Source organism: Natrix helvetica (genome assembly GCF_964273705.1).
Source record: "Natrix helvetica genome assembly, chromosome: 4".
Lineage (NCBI taxonomy): Eukaryota > Metazoa > Chordata > Lepidosauria > Squamata > Natricidae > Natrix > Natrix helvetica.
In genome coordinates this window covers 52,633,517-52,656,306 of record NC_138550.1, presented here as the reverse complement: position 1 = coordinate 52,656,306, position 22,790 = coordinate 52,633,517, and the positions used below count along the sequence as shown (strand labels likewise).

At 36.8% G+C, this 22,790-nt stretch overlaps 1 protein-coding gene across 3 annotated transcripts in view; it reads left to right on the top strand.

The window, feature by feature from the left end:
- Positions 1 to 22,790, top strand: part of URB1 (URB1 ribosome biogenesis homolog) — a 61,598-nt gene that overhangs the window by 33,821 nt on the left and 4,987 nt on the right. For all 3 annotated transcript variants that reach the window (XR_014175351.1, XM_081952734.1, XM_081952733.1), the window contains exons 21-38: positions 244 to 420; positions 1,354 to 2,200; positions 2,686 to 2,878; positions 3,312 to 3,495; positions 4,281 to 4,339; positions 5,780 to 5,973; positions 7,799 to 7,909; positions 8,554 to 8,617; positions 10,104 to 10,275; positions 11,886 to 11,988; positions 14,422 to 14,582; positions 15,105 to 15,216; positions 16,058 to 16,164; positions 16,994 to 17,137; positions 18,106 to 18,215; positions 18,664 to 18,858; positions 19,887 to 20,128; positions 21,617 to 22,189. Coding sequence is in view for 2 of the 3 variants with exons in the window: in XM_081952734.1 (XP_081808860.1) it covers positions 244 to 420; positions 1,354 to 2,200; positions 2,686 to 2,878; positions 3,312 to 3,495; positions 4,281 to 4,339; positions 5,780 to 5,973; positions 7,799 to 7,909; positions 8,554 to 8,617; positions 10,104 to 10,275; positions 11,886 to 11,988; positions 14,422 to 14,582; positions 15,105 to 15,216; positions 16,058 to 16,164; positions 16,994 to 17,137; positions 18,106 to 18,215; positions 18,664 to 18,858; positions 19,887 to 20,128; positions 21,617 to 22,189 (3,748 nt within the window). In the remaining variant the exon portion in view is untranslated. The remainder of the gene's footprint in view (positions 1 to 243; positions 421 to 1,353; positions 2,201 to 2,685; positions 2,879 to 3,311; positions 3,496 to 4,280; positions 4,340 to 5,779; positions 5,974 to 7,798; positions 7,910 to 8,553; positions 8,618 to 10,103; positions 10,276 to 11,885; positions 11,989 to 14,421; positions 14,583 to 15,104; positions 15,217 to 16,057; positions 16,165 to 16,993; positions 17,138 to 18,105; positions 18,216 to 18,663; positions 18,859 to 19,886; positions 20,129 to 21,616; positions 22,190 to 22,790) is intronic.

Below are 22,790 nucleotides of genomic sequence, written 5' to 3'. Positions count from 1 at the left end.
AGCTAAAAAATACATATAATCTCTTGATTCAGGCTTCTAAGATACATGCTTGTAGTAGGGTCCACTTGTAAGCATTGATTACAGTGTTGTATGGAGATACAAGTATGTTGCACGGACTTGCAAAACAAATAAATGAAGCCTATAGATGGTAATTAATATGTCTCTTTGATAATTGGGGTGTTTTGTTCTCAATCCCCCCCTTTTTTTCTTCACTTAGTAATGTCTATCATTTTTTTCCAACAGTTGAGCAAAGATTCTGGCCTTTCCCTTGTTACTGTCTACATGGATTTGTTGAAGAGCTTGTTGCGCAAAGGTGATGATACAGAGTTGCATAGTCAGCCTGAGCAGAAAAATACCCAGATTGAACCTGAACTTTTTATGGAAGCAGAAATTTTGATACAAGACCCTGAAAATGAGAAGGTGCTAATTTTTCTGTGTGGCTATTCTGGAGGGTGGGGGGGAAACCTTTATGCATGCACATGGACAAAATCCATGAGAGAGATATATTTTTTTGCTTAAAATGAGTCATGAGTGCAGTGACTATGTTCTGAGTACAATGAGAGAGAAAAATTCTCTCATGCACAGGTTTTGTTAGATAGTAATCTGAAAAATGAAATTCACGACCTGATACTCGGTATTTAGCTTACGTATTCCAAAATGTGCCATGGTCCTAGTAGGACATGCAATTCCTGTTAGAGGAAGATGTGCCCTCTAAGATTGATTGAGTTCCAGTAAGAATGAAACTGTTTATACGCTGCTTATTGTTGGTCAGTATATGGTAAAATAACAGAGATAGCTTTACATAATCAGAGAATGCTAGGGAACCTGTAAGCCATTTTTTGCAACACCCAACTCAGTCCAGAAATCCAGATTAAAGCATCCTTGGCAACGCCCCGAGTCCTTTCCGGGAGAGGGGGCGGTCTATAAATGTGAATAATAAATAAAATAATAAAATAAAATAAACTGTTTAGATTCCACTTCTGCCTGTCCTGTGAAGAGGAACTTAGCACCCCTCTTAGAAATTGTTTATGATGCAAAACATTTACTGTTTAAATGTAATTCTTGTTTTGTGGAACCATTTTCCTCACTTTTTCAGTCAAAATCTTTTGACAAATATTCTTTGTCAGTTTGATCTATATTACTCAGGCTGAATGTACTATCAGGTGTAAGCTTTCAGATCCCACTCTTAATCATACTAGAGAAGGTTGTTGCTTTCCTCCTGACTGAATGAATTTTCCTAGGGATCTAGTTAGCAACAATGAAAAGCAAAATGCTGATAAGACACTGATCTAATCCAATAAAGTTCTTATGTTTATTGGATAAAGTCTTTTATTGCAATTATTTCTATTTTAGGTCATGGAAGAGATGCTCTCTTTGGTCTTCAAACACCCTATCCTAGAAAATTGGTTCCTGGCTATGGAACAACATTCCCTCCCTCCACACAATCTTAATCCAATTAAAGTGAAACTGCTTTCAAGTCATCTAAACCGCAACATTCTTGACTTGTTGAAAATGAGTTGCCCATTGCTACAACTTAGGAATCAGCTAGATATACTCTGCAGGTATTTTGAAGCCATCACAAAGACTGTTTTGGAAGAGCTACAGGCTGCTGCAAAAGAAGGATGCAGAATATCTCCTAAAACATCTCTGCAGATAGAGGCTTTACAAGAGCTGCACATTTATATGAATACGGACCAACTGAGAGAAATCATGCTACAACTTTGCAAGGCCAGCCTAGGCACTTCAAAATCTGAAACTTTAGCTGGAAAAAAAATCTGTCTGAACATTCATGGACAAACTTTGATGCAGCTGCTCACAGATGGCTACCAGAGAGGTTCTCTGAAAGGAGACTCCTTTTTTTCAAGAGAGCACGTTCAAGGAATGAGCATTCTGTTGTCTGCGTCTATCACTGAAGAGTTGGAAAAGGTCTTTCTGTGTGTGATACAGAAAGAACCTATCTTTGCCCAGGCAGTTGATATTGACGTGCAGCTTTTGTGCCTTAAGCGTTCCACGGAAATTTCCCTTTCTATTGTAGCTTTGTTGATTCAGTACTCTCCCACTCATTTGCTACATTTTGAGCTTTGGTGCCTGAAGAGTAGAACAAGCAAATTTCTAAAAATGAATGCAGCCCTTTTTATGACCCTTGTTAACGTGTATTTGGACTGTCAAGAGAAGCAACATTTCAAATGTTTATCAAAAGGTAATCATGCCAGCTGATTTTTAATACAACTGTAACCATGTTATGAGTGTCTTGGAAATAATACGTATGTTAATCTTGTAAGCCTAATGATGGTTAAAAAAGTAGGACATTGAAAATGTTCTTTTATTTCGGATTCAATTATTTTTTGAATATTTTGTTCTGCATTTCTTGCTTTGAAGCCATCTGCTAGCCTGATTTGAGCTTCTATAATATTGCCTAGGATAAATGATGCAAGAAGCATCTATCTAGATCTGATTCTGTTAGCTTTTTCGTGTAGTATCATGAACCTTCTTTCCAAGCAGATAAGCATTTCTCCAGATACAGTTCTGTCTTGGCTAGAAATCCTACTCTCCTATTGAGTCTATTTAAGAAGCTCTTTTTAGGATTTAAGTTTGTTACTGTGGGTCCTGGTGCATACATAATCCCCTGAATTTTGGAAATGTTGATTTGTTCCTTTATATTTTGACTTTGTACCTTGTTTTCAGCTGTTAAGTCTGTCTTGAGAGAAGCTTTATGGCCAGAATTGCTGAATAATCTTTTGAAAGTGGATTCATCACAGCCATCTACTATGGAATGTCATGTTCTTTCTAAATTATTGCCACTATCCGATACAGAGGCCTTTACTGATCTCACAGAAAAATTAACTCTAACTCTCGAGAGACTTGGAAATCATGAACAGTAAGCTTACATAATTTCTAGCTGTGAAAAGAATTATATGTGTGAACCATTTAGTATTTATTTTTATTTTAAAAGAAGAGTAGACATTCAGAATCCTCTTTTTGTAGTGTATTTTGAAGTGTGGATGAAAATCATAAAGTTTAATGTAGATATATTACAACCAATCTCATTGTATTTATTTTGTACAATGACAATAAAGACTATACTATATATAACAGTTAAAGAAACTAAGCCCACTTTTTCTCTCATGTAGCCCAATCCATCTTGCTGCCTTCTATTCGTTTAGCAATAGACATTTTGGGTTCAATTGTGGTTGTAAGTTGAGGACTACCTGTAGTTATGTTGAGCTTATATAATGGGGTACGGTTGGGGGCATGTGAAGAATTGAAATAGACATTGCCTCTGCTCTGTTACTCTTTTCAAACCTTTCCAGGTGGATAATTGCTGATGCTGTATCAAGAGCTCTGGAGACATCTGCAGAAAAAGTGCATTCATGGAGGAAACGCCTACTAGTTACCTGTATGAAGTGGTTGATCCTGTCCTTCAATAGTAGCCAAGAGCAAGAAACACATTCAGAAGTGGAGAATACCATGCTATTGAAACTAGAAAATCTATTGGTGAGGATTGGGATTTTCTATTCATTTGTATATTAATTTATTAAGAAATGGTGGAGTATCAGACAAAAGATGCTGAATACAGCAATACATTTCAGGGTTTTTTTTTTCATTAGGAAGTGTATATAGATGGATCCACAGGGATACAAATAATTGCAAATACTAGTTTTTCAATTTTGCTAGAATTTTGGAGAGCAGGGACCCACTATGGTTACTCCAGACGGGGTTTCCAAATGTTACAAATTTCCTCTATAGCGGAGCATCCTATTAAAGGAGATAAGTAATATACTGTCAGTATTCATTAACCTTCTAACTTTTCATAAACTGATGTTAAGCAGCAACTACTCAAAAGTTTGACTTGATAGGGGTTTTAATTATGAAAACATGAGATTGAAAAAGGTGGGGATGCAAGTTATTTGCTATTACAGTTAACATCCTTTTCAAGCTCCTTAATATAGCATTAAAATTCTCTACTGTAGTACTTTTCCTTTTTAATTTATGAAAATTGTTAATCATGGAAGGAGATTTAATTCACACAAAACTTTATTGTAAATGATAGAAGAAACATCATAGTAGCCAATCCACACCTTTCTAAAAAAAAGCATGTCAAAATTTTTAATATTTGTCAGTTTGCTGTGTTAAATTCATGAAGAAAGGATGGGATTAATCTTTTCACAGAGTGCAGAGACCTCCTTTTGAATGATCTCTCTTTCTAGTTTAGGCCAATCAGTTCTGAAAGCTTTATTATATTGCAGTGAGTGATATATTACTATTTCTTGTCTATCCAGAATTCAGTAACTGAAGTGGTTCCAGACGACTGGAATAGTTTTGTGAAGCTGGGGCTGAAGTAAGCATATTTATGTTTATAGCAGTGATGAATTTTTTTTCAGGTAGCCCAGCTGGAAAAATTCTGAGAGCACGCTGCTTTAATATGTCTATGGAGATTCTCAGTCATCCAGGTCATGGTTGCCCCAAAGATGCTTTTTCAAAAGGCAACTGGACTTTCTGCTTTTTCTTGAAGATTTTGAAGTTTTGTTTCTCATCTAAGAAGCTTCTTCAATTCTCCCCACTTCCAGTACTCCCTACTTCTACACAAACGAAATGTTTTTGGTTATGCAAGCTATTTTACTGAATTATCCCTCCCTCTCTGTGTATTTAGAATAATTTCTGTACAGATTATATTCATGCAGAGAATTCTACTGTTCCTGATTCTTCAGCCATTGGCCAAAGAACTTGCACTATTTCAATCAACCTGAATAAAGACCAGGTTCTGCTAAAATTTGTCACTTCTATAGTAATGTGAATATGAGATTAAATATTGATAGAAGTGGCCATAGGGATGCATTGGTGTCAATATCTATGAAATATAATAACTGCCTGAATGCAAAATTGCTTCCTGATTATGGAATTTCTTTTAATTTAAGAAATAATACCTAATACACCACGTTATTAGCCTTTAAATCTGAAACACACAATCTGAATACCCAGAGTCCCGGAAACCCCTTGGCCTCTATAGATCTGCAAAAATTGCTATTAAATTGTAATTGTTCATGTGACAAACAAGGATAATTATGAAATGATTGACTTGCTAATCCTTGTTTAGCAACTGTTCGCAGTTACAACAACGATGAAGACGTAAGTTTTTGACCAGTCCTCGCATTTATGACCTTCTGAATTCTATAAACAGAGAACAATGGCTTAAGCACCATTGCGATTTTACTTAGTGACTTTTTTGTGCAACAACTGAGTTGTGACTTTATGGTTACTAAATGCCAACTTCCTATTATATTAAGTATATTTAATTTTAATTAAAGATAATTTAAATAGTTTGATTTTCTTTTTTCTGGTCCAACCGACTAGGACAGGGGTGTCAAACTCGCATCATCACAGCTCGTCACATGAAGTATCACAGCTTTTTTCCCATTTGCTAAACCAGGGGCGGTTGTGGCCAGCATGTGACGCATCCATCCGCGAGCCGTGAGTTTGACAGCCCTGCATTAGGAAGTCCAGCATGCAACTAAAAAGCCAAGTTCAGGAAAAAATGAATTACTGGATGAGTTGAATGACAGCTGTAATTATCCATTGGATAATATGGGCAGGCAGATAGAATCTATTCTTTCTAGAGGGCTCCAGGTTGGGAATGCAATTCGGGAGCACCTTCATTATTTCTACAGACCCCAAAATAATGTCAGCATGTAAAATAACTTCTGGGATATCTCTTTTTTGCACAAGCTTGTTAGCAGAACAGCCTGATGTTTGACTTAATGTATTTTTAATTGTCATGCAGGTATCGTTATAAAGACCAAACTTTTCTGAAAACTCTGAATGCAGCTATAAATGTATTATACCAGAAAGAAAACTCTTTTAAAAAGAGATTAACCAAACCTGAAGTGCTTTATATGATGATCACGCAGCATTCCCTGTTTTTGTCCACAATGCTGAGACCACAAGAAGGCAGTGACATGAATGCTCATCTAAGAGGTCTCTCTTTCTTTCTAGCTTCTTTGGTGTCTATGTACAATTTATATATTTGCAAGCCATTTTTCCATACATTTTGTTTGTTGCTCACTGATGTATTTTGGCAGTAGTATCTATCTAGCATGATCAGTTTCTTTCATGATAATTTATAGATTCATACAAATAGCATACAAGTTTAATACATTATTATAATGCTCAACTTAATTTGTCAGTGAAGTTCAAAAGATCAAGTGCATTTTCCACTTTATGATAACCATACAGTGGTTACCAAATGTAAAAGAGGGGGTATGTGAGAGAAAAGAAATACTTTCTCTTCATAAAAACTAATTTCCCAGCAAATTAGTTTTCATCATTCCCTCAAGATACACTATATTGCCAAAAGTATTTGCTCACCCATCCAAATAATCAGAATCAGGTGTTCCAATCACTTGGCCACCGGTGTATAAAATCAAGTACCTAGGCATGCAGACTGTTTTTACCAACATTTGTGAAAGAATGGGTTACTGTCAGGAGCTCAGTGAATTCCAGTGTGGAATTTGTTCCACCTGTGCAACAAATCCAGTCATGAAATTTCCTCGCTCCTAAATATTCCACAGTCAACTGTCAGCTGTATTATAAGAACGTGGAAGTGTTTGGGAACGACAGCAACTCAGCCACAAAGTGGTAGGCCACGTAAACTCGTCCAACATCAGTGTGTGACCTCACAAATGCGCTTCTGGAAGAATGGTCAAAAATTCCCATAAACACACTCCTAAACCTCGTGGCAGCCTTCCCAGAAGAGTTGAAGCTGTTATAGCTGCAAAGGGTGGACCGACGTCATATTGAAACCAATGGATTAGGAATGGGATGTCACTTACAATAAGTTCATAGGCGAGTAAAGGCAGGTGAGCGAACACTTTTGGCAATATAGTGTAATTTCCCAAGTGGGTCCTGAACAAATTTATGCTAAGCTTTAAAAAAAGGGTTTGGATGTGGGATTATCTTTAAATAATTATTGGTCTGTTAATGTTTGTAGCAACAAATACTATTCTTGTGTAATCCTCACCAATCTGCCTTTCAGATGGACTACAATTACAATTGATTGTTTCCTGATTGCTTATTTGTACCCTATGACTATCATTAAGTGTTGTACCTTATGATTCTTGATGAATGTATCTTGTCTTTTTATGTACACTGAAAGCATATGGACCAGCAATGGGATTCAAATTTTTTTACTACCGGTTCTATGGGCTTCGCTTGGTGGGCGTGGCAGGGGAAGGATACTTCAAAATCCCCATTTCCTCCCCACTCCAGGGGAAGGATGCTGCAAAATTCCCATTTCCTCCCTACTTCAGGGGAAGGATGCTGCAAAATCCCCATTTCCTCCTGATCAGATGGGGGTGGGGCGAGTCAGAGGTAGTATTTACTGGTTCTCCGAACTACTCAAAATTTCTGCTACCAGTTCTCCAGAATTGGTGAGAACCTGCATAATAACACCTCTGATATGCTCCAAAGACAAATTCCTTATGTGTCCAATCAAACTTGGCCAATAAAGAATTCTATTCTATTCTATTCCCAGGATATCTTGCCAGCATATAGTTGGAAACACATCTATAGGTTTCCAATTTAGACACTAGAAAGTTCTGTGCATAGCTTAACTAATATGAATAGGAACACTACAGAAAATTAGTGTGGTGATGTTGTGATGTTTTATTTATCCCAGAAGATCCTGACCAGTCAGCTTATTGTGCAGCATGATTATGTTAAGAAAGTGCTGGAAAAAACTTCAAATACCGTGCCTAGAATGAATTGAGGGAAAGAGCAAATTATCTTTCCTTTTTGTTTTCAGAGATGTTAGTCAACCTCCTGTTGTCTCTTGTGAAACTCTGTCCTGTAGTTTGTGAGAGCAATCATTTTGCTGTGCTGCTTGGAGCATATGGTGCAACACTGAACGTTGCAGGTGAGCGGATTTTCTCTTGAGAGTGATGTTTATTAAAAAAAAAAAAGCTTAATGTAGGAGAGGAGGGGTAATTGTGCATGTTTGACTTAAACCATTTAACTGCAGTTCTCGAATCAATCAAGAAAACAAGTTAATTTTAAAAGATTTTGTGTCTTTAAGGGCTTGAACAAAACATTCATTTTTTCTGCATTTTTAAACTAACGCTGAGCGAACATTCGAGGAAGCACACTGCTCAAAACACAGCGGTAGTAATGACTGGGTGGGCGCTTGTATTATGGGGTGGACTGAGCCTGGAGGATATTGAATACACTTTGTGATAGGTGTTCAGGGATTTCACGTGGACTCACAACTTTCTGTGTTACTAGATAATGAATGTTTCCCTAAAATATTAGAATTCAAGATGATGGTAGGATGGATATAAAAGCTCAAAGCTGAGAATAACAATAATGAGTCAAAGATGCTGGTTTTCTCTTACGCCCTCAGTGAGACACCTAATTGTGTGAAGTGCCTGAAATGGAGAGAATGGGATGGGCACACACCTACGGTATCTTTAGTCTCCATGCGAATGTTATATGGCTATATTCTTAGGAATGTTGGTTTCCTCTAGGTATATGTCATTTTTACATTGTCTTTCATTTTTTTAGATCAGAAGATATTGTCTCTACTTAAATTATATGAAAATAATGGTCTAAGCCTCCTTGACTTCAGGTTTGTTTATACATCTTGGTCATTGTAATAGGTGAAAAATGTAAATATCTTGTCAGCCCTTATTTTGCTATGGTTTGCTATGGTTTGCTAAACCAGAATTTAATATATTGGACTAAACCAATATATACTGGGTTCATGAAATAGATTAAGATTTAAACTATTTATAGAAAATAGTTTATATGAATATAAGCTATTTACAAAGTACAAAGCTTGGGTTTACAATGCATAATAAGTCAAAATCCAGCAGGCAACATGATATATAGCCTAAAACTATAGACGACATGAAGCTCTCAAAAATTGTGACTCTCAGAAGCCTTCAAAACATAGTTATCAATTTTTAGTGTGGCAAAATAGGAAAATTATGTTATTTAAATATGTAATGAGTCTGATCTTGATTCAATTTAATTTTAATTAAAGCTATAAGCTTACTAAATGAAATTGTTTAGTTTTTGCTTGGCTTCACCTGTTAGTTTTTGGAATGAAGCCTTCCCTACACCATTCAAAAGTCAAGAAATGTTTATACAGTCTTGGAATAGTGTGATAGCAGAATGGAGTCCTTATGCCTGCAGTCTCTTCTTAAATTATTTACTGCTGCCATAACTGCCTGTGGCTGCTAACTCAAAATGCAGTAAGTACTATGAATCATCAGACTGCTACCGTCTTTCTACAATTAGAAGCAGCAGAAATGCAGAATAGGACATTCTTTACTTACCACTTATGTGCAAGGACAGATAAGATAATAAAGTTGTTTTATCTGTTGGGAAAATGGCACTTTCCCTTTGCTTTGCAGGCCTTCAGATACTGGTACTTGGCTATGAGTTTCAGTATAAACTTAGTGAGCTGATAAATTCAGGGACTGCCTTTTCTTCTGATCATTCTCCCAATTTCAATGACCAAGAAGCACTGTTATATAAACATTCTTCCCCCAAAAGTTCAAGGACAGATGCTTGTCATCTCACTTGGTCTCGAAGTGGTCAAGAATATAATGGTAGCACTTAAATATCTGGATCATCTTGCACCTGGGACAAGCAATATTTTTGATAACTCGAAATACTGTTGGAATATCTCCCCTGTTTTTGACATTTTTCTGAATCATTAAGAAAGAACATCTTGAAGGCAACAGTTTGGGTTCTGTTGTAAAGCTTTTGTTTGATTAATTAAAAATAACATTGTGGCTATGAAAGGAAGCCTTCTGCTGACAGTGATTTTGTTGACACACTTTGCAGGAGTCAAGACTTCGTTAAGTTAATTCACTGTGATCATTTCTCTGCAATTTAGCAAAACAAACAGAGTGGACTAAATGTCATTTCATAATGGTTTAATTTTGTTTGAAATTGCTTAGGAAGGGAAAGGAAACACATTCTTTAGAAGTGAAGGCAAAAGCTAACCTTATTCTACTGTTAATAAGTCAGATTAATATTTTAATTACTATCTTCTCTTCAAGTTCAACATAAAAATACATGTTCTTCTCCTGATATAATTCTAGAATATTGCTTTGGGGCCCAGCTGCTGTGGAGCATCATAAAACATGCAAAAGTTTGGGGAAGTCACTGTGGCAGCAACCAAGCATGCAAGAAATTATGTGCCTGCTGGATCGAGAAGTAATGATGAGGACCATACTCCACTTCCCCCAGCATCGACGTCTTTTCCCCCCCGAGGTGCCTTGGACTTAACTGCAGATTTCTGTTGTTTTTATATATAATTTAACTTAATGCTCAGGGATTAAACATCAGATCCCTGTTCAGGATTTGTTATTCAGTTTTGAGCTGACCATTGAGGGAACAGTTAAAATGTTAATGGGGAAACCAGCAAGGAAGGTTGCTGATGGGAGGGGGGGCATTGAATTCCCTACGACAGGGGTCCCCAACCCCTGGGCCACTGCCCACCTCAGGGCTGTGGCCAGTTTGCATTTGGGCTGTGGAAAGCGTCGGGCAACATGCTCACATGCTCAACTCTGCTTGCACAAATGGAGCTGTGCATGTGTGCACCCGCCACTCAAACCAACATCCCCTTCCCCCCACATCAGGCTGCCAAGCTGGAAAGGTTGGACACCTTTGCCCTACTAGCACTGAGGCGTTTCTCCTCCCTTCTGTGCAATGTGGAGCAATCCTTCCATGTGCTGAAGGACTGGCCCTCAAATCTGGCAAAAATGCTAGTGAATGCCAGCATTTTGCACCTTCCAGGACACTTTCTTTCCCCAGAGAGGAAATTCCTTGGTGCGCTCAAGAAATGGACTTCAAATCTGGTGAAAAAGTTAGCACATGCTATCTTTCTCATCACTATTGTCCTTGGTGGGGCAGGCAGAGGATCCTAGCGTCCTAGGTGTAATGGGAGGCCCAAGCCCTCTCCCTCCCCACCTGCCCAGAAGTCTTGAGCCTTCTCTCCCTGACGCTCTGCAAAATGACCCATGTGATTGCTTAACGACTTGAATTGGGAGAGCCAGAATTGTAGTTCATATACTGTATAGCATAGTATTGTTGGAAGTTATCACCCAGCCCTCTCCCAGAAAAATGAAATATCCTAGGAAATATTGAAAAGGCAGAATATTTCTCTGGATGTGAAAAGAAACATGTTTCAAAAAGACAAGGTAACTCTCCCTGCAGCTTCCTGCCCCCACCTTTTGTCCATGAGCCATTAAAGCCCGAGCTAGTCCACTTTACATAATAAAAGACTGGATGGGAATGAAGGCATGGTAATATAAGCCTTTACTCAACTGACCACATGGCATCTGAACTCAACAAAACCTGGATTCAAAACTCAGCCTAGAGGATTGCCCTTGCATGGGCCCATGTGAGTCTGAAACCAATCAGAATACATTTCTTACACAGGAACAGGAAACAGATAGGTGGGACCGAACAGATTATAAAAAGCCCTGCAAGCCCTTCTTCGACCCTTCTTCCCTTTTCTTCTTTCTTCACCCAACACCTGGAAGCATGTGATCACCTTTTTCCCTAGGACCTCTAGCCATGCGGTCCTGTCCTCCATTAAAACATTAAAACATCTTTGTAAGCAGCCTCCATGCCTCCAGTGTCTTTTTCCCCACTTGGGGGCGAACCCAGAAGGACATTTCTTCCAACAGTATGTCTGTTGACAATTGCTTTGCTCAACAACTGAGATTCCGAACCCAGTTATAGTCATGTGGAAGATTAGCTATAAAGTATTTTTTTTCAGGATTTGTATGATAGACATGCAAAATCAACCAAGGGACCTGAAATCCAAGAAGCAAATCGAAATTCAGGCATGCATTCTTTTATGTTTTTCATTTTAGGAAGAACATACGTTCCAAAGCAAAGGGAAAAGTGATGTGGCTTTTGAAGATCTCTACGATCCATGTTTTCTTCTCCAGCTATTCAGTGAATTATTAAGACCAGGTATATAAAGTGATTGTCTTGTATTGTCTGGAAGCATTCAATATAATATGAACCAGTCTTCCCCAGTCTGGGCCAACAACTGGCTGACCGGCTGTTCCAAGAGTTTCAGCATTTGGGGAGGGTGATATATGGGGAAGATACTATAAACACTGTTTTCACAAAAAACGTTTCGGTTCTAAACTTGTGAGGTCTTAAGACGGGGAATCATTCATAAGATCTTAGGGTATCTACCAGAAAACCTGCTGAATCAAACAGCCCTCTTTTTGATCAGCCTGAATTTGATTTTGTCATTTGATTTGGAGTTTTTTTGAAGTGCCTCTTTTAGATTTATTCCCTAAGAAGATTTATGTTTCCTTGTCTGAATTAAAAGAAAAACTGATTTATGTTTGAGAATATTTTCCAGCTGTCTCTGATATTGTTCTCAGGGTAAATATTGCATTGTGGCAACTGGTTTTTACTTATCCAGCAGTAGTAGGACCTAAAAGTGTTACTTAATTAGAAATCTGATTGCTTTGAAAGAAAGAGCAAATGGCTATAATGAACAGAAGCAAAATAATGCTTTAAGAAAAAACTGTCACTTTTGTGTTTTCTACAAATATTTTTAAATAATGTATCCCAGAATGAATGGAGTTACCTTAACATTTTTTTAAAAAAGCATCCGTTCAGAGTCACTAGCTGATTTTCAAGAGAGAGCAAGTGGGACAGAAGGGGACCTGAGGTCGTAATTTCTGTATTTCATCCCCAAAGCACTAAAAGGACAATCATTGAATTCTTTTGTGATCACGGAAAAGAGTGAAAATGTTTAATAGAAAAGAAATTTTGGTAGCTTCAACATTATAATTTATATATTTAACAATTTAAATGTAATTCAATTTTTTTCAGTTTTATCTTCTTTTGTTGTTCCAGTCCCAAGCTGCTTTTTGAAGAGTAGATCCTATATGTATCTGAAGGGTAGCTCTCAATCAGAAAAGTTCATTAGGAAATATTCACGAGGCCACATTTTCCCTGAACAGAATGATATTTTGTTTTCTTTGGTGACTTAACTATTTCCTTAACTACATTCTCTATTTTTCTTTTTTGCCTGGTGTTTTGGATATCATTGTAGTACTTGTTGACTTTTCTCTTTGCCCCCAAGATACTTAGTGCTAAAAACAAATAAACATTGTTTTTGGTTCAAAAAATTTCTTTCATGTTGTCAAATCCAGAAGCCTACTGACTCCCCAACATCTTTTGTCTCAGTTGTATTGTCTTTCTACAAGTCTTGTTTAGGTTTTTGTTGGCATCTTCTCTATGCTGTTCAAACTGAGGATTCCATTGTATATCCTGCATGCCTTAATACTTCCTTTTATCCTGCAGATACATTTTTAAAACAGGCTAATTTCATGAATCTTTTGACTACAGAACTCTGCAGGACACTTGAGCATCCTTACCTGTGGATGTGGGCCAAAGGACCTGGTTTTTTTTTTTTTTTTTTTTGTGGTGTTATAACAACACTGTGAGGCAAATGTTTAATAATTCTCACTATTTTAAACCATATTACTTTTTAAAAAGAGAAAAAAAATGGCAGTTTCCAGAACTGATTATTGTATCAGCAATTGTTTGCTTAGCAGCCATCTTTCCAAGGTTCTGTAAATAAGCTCTGTGTTCAACATAAATTACAGCTACATTAGCAACTGATTTTATCTGGCAAGGTCAGGGTTTTTTGTACATGTTTTTTTTGTATGTCCTAGACCTATTTTCAGATTAATCTTCAGAAAGTTCCTGTAGACCTTGCCCATAAAAAGGTTTTATCCGTGATAGAACGTCTTTTTATAAAATGGAATTGGTGAATTCATCAGAACTGCTTTTCATTCTGCCTCTGTCCTCACAATTGCAGTGATTTTCTTTAGACTTGCTGCTTCACAAACATATAGTGATCAAATGCAAATTCAAATCCTCCTCACAGGATACATAGAAAAGTGTAATAAGAGATAACTACTCGGTTTTTACTGGCCATGAATATGCATTCTAATAGAGGTGAGCTGAGAAAAAGAGAGGGAAAAAATGGTATTTATACCAGAATGTAAAATCCATTAGAACAGTGTTTCTCAACCTTGGCAACTTGAAGATGTCTGGACTTCAACTCCCAGAATTCTCCAGCCAGCGCTGGGGAATTCTGGGAGTTGAAGTCCAGACGTCTTCAAGTTGCCAAAGTTGAGAAACACTGCATTAGAAGGATACAATAGGGATCCTTATGTGTAAAGCGAACTTTACGGCAGTTCAACTTTATACAGGAGAGAGCAACAAAGAAGACTGTTTTTCTAACGAGGCTGTCATCAATTCTGCTGGTGATTGTTGTGATTTTAATTTGTGCATTCAGATTTTATTTTCTCAAATTATTTTTGAAATGCTCCCTTATTAAAAATGCGCCTTTCTTTTCTTCCTGCTGTGTAGAGTGTGTGGTGGCATGTCATAAGTTTGTTGAAGTCAATGCACTGGGCTTGACAGTCGCTGCCCTTAGCAGTTATGACAGTAACATGCGTGCAGCTGCCTACCATGTCCTGAGTTCCTTTCGCTCTCACCTGGAAGCGGCTCGGTTTCGAGAACAGAAACAGGTAGAGATGAGTCAACTTTAACAGAAAAACAAATTTTCTGAGTTAAAATAAAATCCATTCTATTCCAGTAATTTAGAATACCTCGACTGTTAATTTTTTCAATTAAATCCAATTTGGAATCATGAATAGAATGTTTATTCTTTTCCTTTGTCAAATATGAAAATGTTTTCAGAGCATTTTTTAATTGATCTATCTTCCTGAAATTTGAGGTTGTGTATGAATTAACAGGTAAGTGAATCCAAGTATGAATTAATATTCTCCATGCAACGTATACATTAGATTTAAACTAGTAGTAATTTTTATTTTATTATGCATCCCCCTTTATCTTGTATATTCAAGAGGTTGGTTTCAATGAGTGTGTTAATCTGGGATTAGGATAAATACAAATTTATTTGCAGTGGCTCTAAAGGAAAATAAATATTGTTCTATGAAAAACAGCTTTGTGAGTGCAATTAAAGGGTTTCTAAATGGGATTTTAAAAAAATCTGTTCCAGTTATTTTACATTTTCTCTTTTTTTGTAGTTGCTGTACCTTATGGACGTTGTGCAAAATGGAATAAAGCAACCAAATCTCAGATTTACTTTCCCTTTAACACTATATATAGGGAGAGTTGCCCAGCAAATACTGAAGCCAGGTACTATAGAACTTGATAGAGTTTTTGTCTATGACTTTCCCATTCCATAAAAACAATGGAAATTTTGAAATAGTAGAAATTCCTTGTAGCTCACGTTTTAGATTTCGGTAGTGGTTTGCTCTCTCACCACACTGGCATACAAAACATATATTAGCTAAAGAGGAATAGAACAAGACAGTTCTATTGAAGTCCCATTAATGATTTTACCTAGCCTGGTAACGAAAGATTTGAGAGCTAAATGGCAAGTTGAGAGAGCAAACCACTTCAAAAACAATGGAAATATTTGTAATTCACAAAAAATGGGGCATGTGGTCATTTTCCATTTGAGATACCTGATAATGCCTCCATTGGAGAAAAGTTAATAGTAGAGGGGAAAATACAGTGAAGTTAATTCTATGTAAATATATGTACAACAAAACAAATTTAAAAAATGATACTTGATACCTGTGATTTGTATTAAAATTTTTAGATGTTTTATGCATGAAAAATATTTTTTGTTGAGATAAGAATATAACAAATAAAGTTATATAATGTGCTTTGTAATGAATATGAAAATATGCAGTCGTTTTTCATGAGCTGTGGCAGCGCAGTGATTAGAATGTAGTATTGCGAACTAATTCTGCTGACTGCCAGCAGTTCGATTCTCACCAGGTCAAGGTTGACTCAACCTTCCATACTTCTGAGATCTGTAAAATGAGGATCCTCTGTTCTATGGGGACAATATGCTGATTCTGTAAAACGGCTTTGCGAGGGCTGTAAAGCACTATGAAGCGATGTATAAGTCTGTGCTACTGCTATTGCAATTGCTATAATCTTCATTTGTGCTCTGTTGTTTTTACAGAGGAGCATATGTACACAAAGTTGAACAGATTTCTTCTATCCCATCAGTATTTGGATTTGAGAAAAGTGCCAGGATTTTTTCACCTTTTCTATAGCTTTGATTCAGAGGTAAAGGGACTCATGGAGATTTTATGTCCAGCTATCTTTTTTTCTTCTTCTGCTGCTCCATTGCTTAGATATTACTATTCAACTACTTTCCTGCTGTTACGTTGCCATTTTAAACATGTTCTCCAGAAAGTCTCATCTTGAAAAACCTTTGCAACTTTTACATGCTTATGTGACATAAGAAAAATGTGTAATATTGTTTTATATCCATATGCAACCAAAGGTAAACTTTCTGATAGAAAATAGGTTTGATTTCACTATATATGCAGAATTATTATGAAAATCTTTAGGCATTATGGATTGCTAATATTTATTTAGTTCAATCCAGTAGTGGGTTGCAGGAATTTTGCAAATTCCGGTACGGTGCTGCGGGGGGCCCACCTGAGCTCCTTACTTGTATTTGAGCTCTTCTGCGCTTCTGCGCACGGAGTACATGGCATCTATGCGACGCTCCGCCGAGCAGTTGGAGCATCGTGGAGGCGTCGCAAGAGGTAAGGATGCATGCGCGCGCTGAGCACACGCTGGGCACGTTCATGTGGTGGACGCTGGGCCCCATTGCAACCGGAAACCACCGCTGTTTCAATCTGCTGATTCAAAGAAAACTGGATAAAATTGAGTTGTAATCCCTAAATTGTAAGTGGAAAAATACCTGCTAGTATATCTGGAATTTAACTGGTTCAACTGTGGTTTAAGGATTTCTATTTTTTTTTTAGTCTTCTTTTTGAAGCACATCTGTTGTCTGGACTCAGCATTCTCTCTACATGAAAGAGAACTATAATGTAATTTTGCTTGATTCCTTGGTGACGCTTTATGCATTTTCTTTGTTTTCCAGCACAAAATGGAGCGTGAATGGGTTCTAGCTATTATTGGAGAAGGTCTTAGAGATAAAAACTGCTATCAGCTATACGATTATCAAAGCATTTTCCATGTCATTCTGTCCTTCTTCTATAGCCCATTGTGTGATGAAGCAACACAGGTAAACTCTTTTGAAAATAAAATGAAATTTCATTTCATTCAGAGGAGGAATGGCATTTACACTTTTATCCCAAGGTGTTAATCTGAGTCTGTCAGGGTAAATTGAACCCTTGCTTATACATTCTGTAATAAATGTAACACTTGAAGCAAAAAAAAAAACTTACCAAATGTTGCTGCAGTCAGTTGGATTTTTCAGTCAGAGAGATTTTAAACTCTGATGCAGAGAGTTGCCATTTCTCTGAAATGCTGTGGAAGATGGCAGAGAGAGGCTACCAGGAGGAAAAAAAGCAAGTTTGAAAGCTTACCGCCTTTCCACTCCTGTTTGGAATAGACCCCTCTGGAGCAAAAAGCTACCTTAAGCAGAAGAATATAATTGAATGCAATTTCAAATGAGTCTAGATGAAAATATAGAATCTGCATGCAGGCATTACTGCCCTTTGCATTTTTTGATGTATGATGGGCAAATTATGCATTCAGGTATAGAATTTGCACAACACAAAAATAGTTTAGAAAACAGAAAAACGTCCAGAAAGCCTAATCTGACATGGATTTACCAATATGTTTGGGCACGTACGCACACAAACACACACACACTTCAATTGCTGTAGTCTATCTGAGCATTTATTATCCCAGACTCTTGTATATCTATCTTATCTCTCTAGTTGCCCTATATTGGCTTCTCTCTTAGTTGATATGATTGATCCCACAACTGAAATTCAATGTAGAAAATGTAATGAACACCGTGACAACTACAGCAACATCACTTTATTCTGTTCCCTAGAAAGTTTGATAATATATGAACACAGATAAGACGATAATTAGTATTTCTCCAAATACTCCACTCTTAGGAGTGAATATAGTGAATTGTAGCCACTATTATTAAATCATTAGATGCTATCCTGATCTATAACATGGTGCTAGAAAATTCCCTTTTATCATCATCATCAACTTTTTTTTTTTGCTTTTCAGTATCAGATTCTGGAAATACTTCAAAATGCTGCATACATCACTAAAGCTGCTTATGAACTAATAAGGGACCATAGTCTTTTAACCTGGCTGTTATCTGTTGTTGAGAAAAGGTACACAGAAATCTCTTTAGGCCTCTATGTTAACAAACTCTCTCTCTCTCTCTCTCATTTAAAGTAGCAACTCAGTAAGTGATTAATATTAGATTTATTTTTAAAGAACACGGTATGCAATAAAGCAGGTTAAACCTTTTCAATTAATTTACGTTCAAGGGACATTGCCTTTCATAGATGCATGTTTTCTTCATATTTAGACTTTTTGACACAATTGAATAATAATCAGAAAAATGACTTGGTAAGTTTTATTAAAAGCTTAAGTACTTCGGGGTCAAATAAAAACTCAATTCAAACTATGCCACCTCTTTTAAAAATATCAGACTTCACTTAAAGCAAGTGACTTATCCAAATTTTATTTGCTAAGAGATTCTGGAGAATGTAATATTGTATAATTGACGTATAAAATTAAATGTTTTCCTCAAATACTTGTCCTTTTTATTTCTAGGTTTCTAGAAAACAAATTGCTAATGCACGTAATCTCCTTAATCGACACTCTCTGGAAAACTAATTTAGGAAATAAGCAAACTTCACTCAGTTCATCTAGCCAATTAAAAGAATTAAAAGAAAACCGGAAATTCCTTCCCATCCAGCTTATTAATGAATTTCTCCATGTTCTGCTAATACTTCTTAACCACATCAGGTAATTTTTATGTATTTTTAAGGTATTGTATTGTTGTACTGCTTTGGCATATGCTTTTCCTTTACAAAAAGAATTACTTTTTCATTGTAAATATTTGTCATCATCATAATCTAGCCCAGTCTAGGCAGCCATTAATATTTTCTGCTGTGTTCCATAATTCATGCTTTGTATCATTTGGAATTTCTATCTCACATTGTTACTGATTTAGGAGGCTTTTCTTAAGGTTGTTTCACACTAGTTTGGATCCCATTAGCAGAACTGAATAGGGAGGTATCGACTACATATGTTATTTGAACTTTTGTTTTTGGTGAGCTCTTGACCTATCTTGACCTCCTACAACTATTCTTATCTAAGGGAGATGTTAAATCTAATTTTAATTCTTAATGGACAATAAAATAAATATATCTTTTATGGTTTTCCTCCCCCATGTCCCATATATTTTAAAAGATAAAATATATCTTTTATGGTTTTCCTCCCCCCTTAGAAATTATTCCTAAGAAAGAATTTGGAAGTTGAAATTATCAGTTTTGCAGTAGTTGAGCCACAAGGTGCCTAGGACATGACTCACCGAAGGGCTTTCTGATCCAGGAAAGGATGCAACTGGTGCACCAACTGGAGCTGCCCAAATGTCTTTATGACCATAGCTGCCATCTGCTTACAGAGCAGAAACCCCAAATTGCGTAATAACCACCCGCGGCTTGGTCTTGGTAGGATTGAGTCAAAGTTGGTTGCTCCACATCCAGGGAGCAACAGATTCAGAAGCCATAAAATCTGATAAGTCATTGGCTCCAAGTCACATTATGCTAATTTTCTATAAGATTAATATATATGTACAACATTTATGTCATATTTGCAATGTTTTCCAATATATAAATTATCCATCGGTTTCTTGTTTTGCTTTATTCAGGAATGAGGTTAACTATTCGGTGCCTAACAAAATCAATAAAGAGCAGTGAATTATATTGTGCATAATGTGAGATGATATAAATATTTTGTCCTAATGTTGTCCCCTGTCTTTTGCTAAATAGAACCAACTTGGATCCTGTTGAGTTTATTCAGTTTTTCAGTGTATTAAGTTCTGTATTGGAATACCGTACTCTGGTTATTGAAGCCTTCAGAGAAATGGGCAGATTCGTTGTAAATGAACATATCCTTTCAAACAATGATGTGTTGATACTTTTGTACAAGTGGAGTATAATTAGCAAAGATGTGGAACTTCAGGATGACCTGCATGTTGTTGCACAACAATACCAAATCAAAGAATTGCTTAGTAAGTATTCTAAAAGTACTTCAGAGAGTTGCCATGTTATATTAATGTGTAGATTCAGCAAATGCTGTAAAAACAGCCACTTATTCTGAGATCAAAATAGATTCCTCCATTTGTAATAACTCTCACAAAACAATATGTTGTTTGCCAGATGAGTTACTCTAGAGTCTAGAATATTGAATTCGGCAGGCATATATTAGAAAATATCTCCTTGATTCATGATGGCAAACTAATTTGAATATCTTCATCTTAGCCTCACCTAAAGTCAGTGTCAAAAGGTTTTTATCTAACACAAAGGCATTGGAAATAGGCACATAATCAGTGTTTTGGTTTGTCAAAGATTACTTCAGGAAAAGCAATCCTTAATGAGGGAGGAATGACTGAGGAAGAACTGTAAGGGAGTTAAAATACTTTGAAAATATGTAGGGATACAACAGTGGTGGGTTTCAAATTTTTTTTAGAACCTCTTCTGTAGGTGTGGCCTGCTTTGTGGGAGTGGCTTGCCAGCCATGTGACCGGGTGGGAGTGGGCTTGGCAGTCATGTGACTGGGTGGGTGTGGCCAACTTGTAAAATGTGGTGAAACTCACTTAACAACGCTCTTGCTTAGTAACCAAAATGTTGGCTCAGAAACTCTGGCATTTGAAGCACGCAAGTCTTAAAGCTGTCAAGTTACAAAACCCTTGCACCTCTAACCCTTTAGAAAAAAAACAACAACCCCAGGGGTGTTCAAACTTGACAGCTTTAAGACTTGTGGACTTCAATTCCCAGAATTCCTCCTCCAGTCATGTTGGCTCAAGAACTCTGGCATTGAAGTGTGCAAGTCTTAAAGCAAGTTACAAGACCTTTGCACCCCTAACCCTTTAGAAAAAAAACCCCAGGGATGTTCAAACTTGACAGCTTTAAGACTTTAAGGTTTAGATAGGACTCTTAGAGGCAGATGGGGCGATTGGTGAGCCAGCCAATCAGTGAGTGGTGGGCGGGGCAAGCATGGTGCGGACGGGCAGGGGGAGGGAGCTGGAACCGGTTCTAAACAGCACGGTAGATTTGTGGAACCTCTTCTATAGAAGAGGTTATAACTGGCAGGAACCCACCCCTGGGATACAGTGTATAAACAACTTTATACTGTGTAATGTGAACATGCATCTGATTCTGTTTAGCTAAACTGCTACCGTTGATGTTAATTTTCAAAAGGAGTGTAAGCCTTTGATGCATTTGATACATATATTTTTGCTGCACAGAATGGGTGCTGTTCCAGAGATCTTGTTAGATATGAATTAGCATTTGCTTTTAATAATTGAGGTGCCATAGTTAACTTGTTGGTATTTTTTTAATATTAAATCTGCTACTTTTTGAGGTAATAGCATATTCACTAGGAAGTTAATCTGCATGACAACATCTGTCAATTCATCTCAGCCTTAGTACTGTTTAATTACTCAATGATTGCCCTTGTTTCATTGTTTATAAAAGGGGTTTCCTTTTATTTACTTCAGGAAATACAGACAGGAACAAACCACGGTTACATTCTCCAGCATCAATCCGACTAGCTCAGAGAAGGAATAAAATTGAAATAGAGGCAGCTGCAATCTCTGTATGGAAAGAAGATTATTTAAATGAATGTAGAACTCTTCTGAGATCCGTTTTTATCCACTGGGAACCTGTTTTACTGGAAACATCAGCAAAATCGCCAACAGAACAGAAAGGATATAGTAATCCAGATCTTACCTGCAAGATTGCTTATTTAGTATTTAGATGGCTTGTGACATCCTTCCTTGATAGCAACTTGAACATTCAGAATGCACTCCTGACTTTCTGGTGGTTTAAAAAATGTGATTTTGGAAACAACATTATATTGGATTATATTCTTAAAGATGGAACCCTGAAAAGGGCTATATTTAAGCTTTATAGTAGCATCTGTAATGCCTCTGAAGTTATGAAGTTGAGTGAGCTCTCTGTGCTTAATGGAATCATGCTCCATCTACTAGAATCTCAGGGCCTGGCAGAAAATAATTTTCATGGGGCTGTGAAGAAATTCTGCCTCACTGAAGTGACAGAAGTGAACAAAGGTAACTTTTTTGTTTTTTTTTACAAAAAATATTCTGTCCTTTCCCTACATGTTGCCTTTGACATTGCTAAACTTCATGTCTATTAACGTATAGGTACGATTAGAAGACGTCAAATTGAAAAAAGCTGTTCTGCTTCATGAAACCTTGGCATTTGCTATATATCATAATAGAGATTAACATTTCCAGAAGATGGGTTACGGTCAAGGGCAAATAATAGTTCAGAACATTGGGCTTTAGTATATAATTATCTGTAATATCCCAAAGGTGCTCTTTTCAAAAGACAACAGGACTCCCTTTGTTTTTCCTTGAAGACATTTTGCTTCTCATCTAAGAACTTCAGAACTGAAGAAGCTTCTTAAATGAGAAGCAAAACGTCTTCAAGGAAAACCAAAGGAAGTCCAGTTATCTTTTGAAAAAGCACCTTTGGGACAACTACGACCTGGGTAACTAAGCATCTCCATAGATATCTTTCACATCCTTAAAACAAGGTACAATAATGTTTAATAGTTTGAATCTTCAAGTATTAGTTTTTCTGCTATTTTTAAATCAAGACAATACAATAGTAACTATTCAAATATTAATTGGGAGGGGGGCTGAGATT